The sequence below is a fragment of the Glandiceps talaboti genome, chromosome 7 (genome assembly GCF_964340395.1).
Source record: "Glandiceps talaboti chromosome 7, keGlaTala1.1, whole genome shotgun sequence".
NCBI classification, from domain to species: domain Eukaryota; kingdom Metazoa; phylum Hemichordata; class Enteropneusta; family Spengelidae; genus Glandiceps; species Glandiceps talaboti.
In genome coordinates this window covers 15,296,629-15,304,096 of record NC_135555.1, presented here as the reverse complement: position 1 = coordinate 15,304,096, position 7,468 = coordinate 15,296,629, and the positions used below count along the sequence as shown (strand labels likewise).

At 36.2% G+C, this 7,468-nt stretch overlaps 1 protein-coding gene across 1 annotated transcript; it reads right to left on the bottom strand.

Moving 5' to 3' along the window:
- Positions 1 to 5,929: 5,929 nt before the first annotated feature.
- On the bottom strand, positions 5,930 to 6,946 carry LOC144438311 (histamine H3 receptor-like). The gene has a single exon (XM_078127373.1). The coding sequence runs from the start codon at positions 6,944 to 6,946 to the stop codon at positions 5,930 to 5,932; it is 1,017 nt and encodes a 338-aa protein (XP_077983499.1).
- Between the last annotated feature and the right edge of the window lie 522 nt (positions 6,947 to 7,468).

The following is a 7,468-nucleotide window of genomic DNA, read 5'->3' as shown; positions in this document are numbered from 1 at the left end:
AAACAAACATTTTTTCTATTCAACCTTTCACTTTAAAATATATCTTCCATTTTTACTCAGCTGTGTCGTCAGTGTAGGTTAGCTCTATTTATTTTCATTTGAGAACCAAAATATCCTGAAGCATGGTGGAAATCCATACAAAAGTGCACCACATTTAAAATACTAACTGCATTATTCACAACGTCATAGAATTTCAGTCAACCATAAAATGTACCGAAAATTAGTCTTCGTCATGATTTTTTTAATGAGTTCTGCTTGGGAAGAAGTTCCGCAGGCAGAATTCTGTGCTTTCCCGAAGGTAAACCACTCCCACTCTCTTTCCCTGCCTTTGTGTACACTTTGCGTCGATTTGTTTACCTTGTTCAGTATTCATTATGGCCTCCGGAAGGGCAACGAGAGAGAGCTTTCAATGACTCAAATAAAAATGTCAACAATTACTCCACGTTTATTGATTGATCTATCAAATTTATTCAAAAAATGAACGACACATGGTGTAAATTACACACACTGACTAATTATCGTCTATTATTAGCATATAATATTTGAAAACTGCAAAATCGACCCTGGAAGTCCTTAAATAATTTCACGCAGGTGTGCCCAATGCTCGTCATACCATCCAGTCAATGGTACATGGTCTGAACACCTGCTCACGAGTTTGAATTTGTTCATGTCGGTAAATCGTTGAATTGTAGAAATTTAAAAAAAAAATAGTTTTCATCAAATTTGAAAAGAAATTGCTAGACCAACATTTTTTGCATTAAATAATGATTTCTACTACCTATTTCTCGAACTTTCTCTCAATTTTCGATACCGACAGAGTAATTCATAATTTGCCTGTGGAAAGCCCAAAAATAGATTCGCGTGTGTTCACATCTTCAAAGCGAAAACGAACACAATAGAATCTGAGAACTCAAGACAGTGTACGAATAGCCTTAAACTGTTGATGATTCACAAACATTAGATTTCAATGGCCAAGCAAATCCGACAGGCATGCAGAATCCCTTTTTTCTTTGTTTGTGGTTAAACTACAAAGTTTAATTAATACCAGAAAGTAACTAAATTACATTATAATTAAGTAAATTGTAAACTGTAAACTGTACATTGTAATCGACAAAATGTGAGGAGGTATACATGATCCCTGTCTGGCTGTCAGTACAATAATTAATTATTCATAATTACAAAGATTAATGTCACCCCTTTGTAAAATTAGAAGACACTGTAATTTCCCAACGGAGAAGGATCAATGCTGATGTAAATTTTTCAAAAGTTTGATGCATATTGCGCTCAGGTGCAGTGTATATATATCATCTGCCAACGAAAAAACTAGGGAATAGACGAATTCAATAACTCAAGAAATACCCATTATAAACCTCCAGACGCTGCTCTGTAGGGAAAATGTTATGAGGAGATAAACTGTTTTACTGTATGTGAAGAACTGTTATCCATTTGGTCGCTTAGGGAGGATCGCACAATGTCGCACAAGTTCAATTCTTTTGTGTAGGACAAAACCTCCCTTCGCCCTCACAAGAGTGACATCGACACGTACACATGTACGTTTATATATGGTGTCAACCATGGTGAAAATTGAAGCAGTCACACCACTACGATGGCTGCACTGTACAACATGATGGTAAACACATTAAAATACTACCGGAATCTCAGCACTGTATATTACATTAGAAGTAAATTTTAATCAACTTATCAACATCTCAGTAGTAAATATAGAATCTGTTATCATTGAAGACGTGAAAGGTTTCGATATTTGGTTAAAAGTGTTCAAATGAAGTTCAGCAATTGTATTAACGCCAGTCGCCCTCCCCCTAAACGAACTATGTTCGCTTATTGAGCTTATGTGACAATGTGCGACCGTCCCTTAAAGTGGATGCATGATGAATTTACAAAACAAGTGCTGATCCCGCCTGGTGCAATTCGTCCAGTTCTAAACTGGGTATAAACACGACAGAGAAATTACAATGCGTTGCAGATTTACTCTTTACTCTCTCTAGTTTTTTATACAACCATGCTGGAACCAATAAGACACTGCACATGCTAACATACATACAATTTCTTGCTACATTTTGTGCGAATGAAAGGAAATTACTGTTACCATACTACAGACAACTAATGCAGACATCAGATGCGGACATCAAAACTTTGGTGCCCGCTTGTCGTTGCAGTATCACGGTTTCATGGTTTATTTCATTTAGACTAGAAATGGCCGGCGAAGAGTAATAAGCAAGGCGCTGTACAGTGAGTTCGTCTACATTCATTCTAAATGACGACTCGACAACGCTACAATTGAAAGACCGTAGATTTTAAATTAATTGTCGACAAAAAGCCAACTAACAAAGCTTTATTGATATTGTCTGGGTCAACTGGCTCGAGAAAAATCACATCCAACATTTGCTACATCTCATCGTTCGTTACGACAAAAAAAAAAGTTTTACAACTATCACATAACATAACTATCAACATGTCAGGTAAATGTGAACTTGTCGATGATTTGATAAGTTATAGGAAAATGTTGGTAACGATTTTGTCACGCCAGATGTTGAAAAGGAGCCGTGTTAGGTTAATTTTTTGTCGTGTCAGGCGATAAATTATTGTACTGAAGCTTAATAAAGACACAGGAGTAATTTTTTTCTTTAAAACGATGGGAGTTTGTTTTACCCCCCGGGGTTTTATCATCGTATGTAGTAGACATTACGCTTCGATTCCGTATTATATTATTGCAGTTTTAGTTAGATTATTATTGTTAAGCATTGCGTTTTGTTTGAAGTCAACTGCTACTATTGTAGTAAACCCATTTTGTTATGAATGAGACACGGTGGATCGATACACAGCTAATGAGTACAATGTGTGTAATTGTGTGAAAATCCAAATAAACTAAATTGCAGTTTACGTAAACTATATCTCTTGCAATCACTTCCCGTACCGTATATTAAACAGACGAATCGAATCGGATGTTGTGTACCAACGGCGTTATCGTATTTCAGTAAATTAATTTAGAAGATAATCAATATGAATACGAAATAATGTCATTACCTCCCGTAAGGGTACGGGAGGTATTAAAAGGGTATGTGTGTCTGTGTGTGTGTGTCTGTCTGTCTGTCTGTCTGTCTGTCTGTCTGTCTGTCTGTCTGTCTGTCTGTCTGTCTGTGTCATCATTTTCTAAAAATCGGCTGGCTCAATTGTAATTAAATTTGGGATATATAATCTTTAGCGTAATAGCTAGACCTGATTAGGTTTTGAACTAGATCTGTTAATGTTTAATTAGAGAAATTTGCATATTAATGAAATTAACTAATTACGCAATATCTTAAGACTGGATACTTCAATTCCAATATAATTTAGTATATTCGTTAAACATAGCAACATACATTTGTCCTATAAAATTCGTTGATGTATCTTACAGCGTTAATGATAATTTGCAAATTAAGTATTTTTGGTAATTAGGCTATATCTTAAGAATACATACTTCAAATTCAACATATTTTAGTACATACGTTAACCATACGAAAACACATATGTCCTATCAAGTTTGTTGATGCACCATACAGTGTTAATGCATAATTTGCATAATTAATGATTTTCGGTAATTAGGCTATATCTTAAGAATACATACTTCAATTCCAATATAATTCAGTACACACGTTAACCATAACAATCACATATGTCCTGTAAGGCTTGTTGGTGTACCTTTCAGTGTTAATGAATAATTTGCATAATTAATGATTCTTGGTAATTAGGCTATACCTTAAGACTGCATACTTCAATTTCAATACAATTTAGTACATACGTTAACCATAACAAAGCGGATATGTCCTATAAAATCTTTTATATAGCTTAGTTGTAATGAAAAATTTGCATAATTAATGATTTTAGGTAACTAGGTTGTATCTTAAAAATGCAAGCTTCAAATTTCCAATAATATGATACGTACATCAACCATAATAATACGCGCCTGTGCTATGAAGTTTGTTGCTACAACTTTTTCCTTTAATGAGTATTTTGAATAATGAACGATATTCAGTAATTAAGCAGTATCATACACTCTTACATACATTAACCTAAGAAAGCACGCTTGTCCAAAAAAACAAAGCCTGTTACCATAGTTTTTTAGTTTAATGAGTTATTTGCATAATTAGTGATTCCCTTACGGGAGGCATTCAGTTTAAATCTGGTTTTAATTGTATTATATTTTGTTATGCTATGTTATGTTATGTTACTAGTAGGTTATGTTATGTTATATATTATATTATATTATATTATATTATATTATATTATATTATATTATATTATATTATATTATATCATTATATTATATTATATTATATTATTTAGGCTTCCTTCCCTGTCTTGTCATGGAGTGACAATCATAGTAAATCATTATATTGATGTGTGTGTGACTCCTATCTACAACACTTATCTCGTTGGGCTTTCCTCTCTAATTTCTCTTACGGAGATAAGTGAAAATTGTTTATTTTATTTGAAGCAAAAAAAGTGTTAAAGCAGTCCTATTTTCTCACAATTTTTATGTTAACTTCACACTCGGTGTCATATGATTAAACGATTTTATCGCCCTAAGCAAAACTCAAAATAGATGAACAGGTGTTGTATTGTCTACGATTAAACACACACTATTCATGTTATATAATATGGCTTTATTCACACGTTGAACGTACGTAAATACGTAATTACATGAAAACCAGTACTGGAAATGTGTCAACATTGTCACCATAACAGTGCTATAAAGCACATAGCAGTCTTTTAACTATCATAGACATTATACAATGATGAAAAAGATGAACACTGCAAAATAGAGTATTAGAGTATAGAATTTGTTTTTGTCGCTTGGTATTTCAGTGTTATTGAATTCCATTGTAATGGTATTCAAACATTGCATGCAACACTGCGAGGCATCTAGTTGGGAGAAGGACGGCAATGTGTACTTTATGAACAATCATTACCTTTACACATACACATACACAAACACATACACATACACATACACTGACACAGACACTGACACAGACAGACAGATAAACAGACATACAGACAGACAGACAGACAGACAGACAGACAGACAGATAGATAGATAGATAGATAGATAGATAGATAGATAGATAGACACATTAAACATACATACATACATACATACATACATACATACATACATACATACATACACACATACATACGCACGCACGCACACACACATACACACACCCATGCATACATACATACATACATACATACATACATACATACATACATACATACATACATACGCACACAGAGAGACAGAAGACAGACAGACAGACAGACAGACAGACAGACAGAAGACACAGACAGACAGACAGACAGACAGTTTCACAGTCCGTCCGTCATGCATTCTTTTGTAGTGTACAAGCATTCTATATAACTTGGAGCTGTTTTTCTCATTTGAGTGTACATGTGTGAGGACAGTCTGTCTTCAGTCATGTCGTACATTGTTCAAATTGTCAACATATGATACTGATAAAATTAAATGTGAATGCCGCCAACCGATGGAAAATGGGTTATACCATATACTACGTGTGGTTAAGAGTGTGAGATGTCAACTGATCACACTACGATTAATTCTAATGTCTATACGTCCAACCATAATGACGACACCACTCTTCAAGTTTATGACGTAAATGATAAAAAAAAACCTTTTCGTTTGGTCCATTTCTGTTCGAAATTATGAATCAGATCGCTTCGGATTCGACAATCTTGTTATTTGTAAGAGATAAAGGTGTGTGTTTTTTTAATTCTGGAAAAGTTCTCATTTTTCGTGATATCAAACTTGTCGGGCTAAGTTTGAAGGTGGTGATACCAGTACGCTAAACACATCTACGTGTGTATTACTACGTTATCTGACGGTAGGTAATTTGAAACGCAACCACTAGTGCGAGTTGTTTGGTGACGGATCTGTCGGATGAATACGGGTCTTACGCCACGAACAGAGAATTTTCAAAAATGCATATTGGAAACGTTTATGACACCACTGGTAAATGAATGGGTTCAAGGTTGAGTTTAACCACAGCAACCAGAAAGAGAACTCGTACAATTTCAAATTTACGCAGTCCTGGCACAGTGACAAAATAAGTGTCAGAAGCGTGTACGGTGTCCAACAAATTGAAAATACTCCGACCAAAATTGCTAGCGATTTGGCCGTCTTTTTATCCTTTGAGAGTGACGAATGCTGGGTCGTCGTGCAGTGAGGGGCAACTCTTAAACTTGTACTTGGCTTGTTCGTTCTGCATAGCGAAATGCAGTGATTCTTCTGTTCACCACTTGACAAAAATCCACCTCTTGATCGCCATCTTATGTTCAAATAAATGCTTAAATTGAAATACGAAACACTTATGAGCGGTGTAAGGAATTCTATGATCGCTGCACTTAGTTTGAATGGAAAATTGCTATAAAATTCAACATAGCATTGGTCGTTTGGTACCAGGCGATGTCCGACAAAGTACTCCCAGAATATGATTGCAGGGCCGTAGAGTAGCGTTGCTAACACCCAGACCATCATCATACGAATGACACCTTTTTTGGTCGTTTGCGAACCCTGGTGAGCCAAACCACGAGTGACGAGCATATATCGGTCCCAGCTAATGAGCATGATATTCAGGGTTGATGCTGTACCGACAACGTAATCAACTGTCAACCAAAGAACACACAATCCCCGGCCAGCTGTCCACGTACCCGTTAAAATGTATGGAATATACACGGGAATGCAGAAACAGCCGATCAACAGATCAGCTATAGCTAAATTCAGCAGATAGCAATTACTCACAGTTCGTAACGGTTTGTCCGCGATGAAAGCCAAGATGACGAGCAGATTTCCCAGCGTTGTCACCAATAACATGATGGACATGAACATCCCTATCACGACCATTTCAATTAATGTAAACGTCATCGTTGTTGTACTACAAGTTTACACAGCAAATATTTTTCCAAGGAATTCAACTCCTCCGCATACACCAGCTCCGCAAACGTGCAATAATCAGCGATGGAGAGCAATAAATACAACCGTGTGACAACTCTGTGTGATATAGTGGGTACAGTTTACAGGCACGGAGTTATTTTCAAGCTGCACAAATTTGCTTCAACGTCGCACTGTTTCTCAGCACATCGATCCAGTAAGTACTGACAGAAGTCCAGTGTGCCTGGTGTGTATATACAGTCACGCACAAGATAGAAAACTGCATAAATTATACAATGAGGTCTCTCCTGTGGCTTCTGTACGGTTACACTGTTTTGCCGAAGTCTACGACCACTTCAATATATCTCCGAGTAAAGTTCAGCGTTTCTTCGTTAGCTGAACACAGGCACATATCCATGATTGTAACTAGAGAATTACGCGCACTGTAAGTGTCGACAGTGGCGTTCCCTCGACATAATCTTTGTCCGTACTGTACACAGCAACTGGGAGAGAGGC

What these genes read in the sequence shown, in the direction of transcription:
- LOC144438311 (XM_078127373.1), bottom strand. Translation starts at nt 6,946, where the DNA reads ATGACGTTTACATTAATTGAAATGGTCGTGATAGGGATGTTCATGTCC.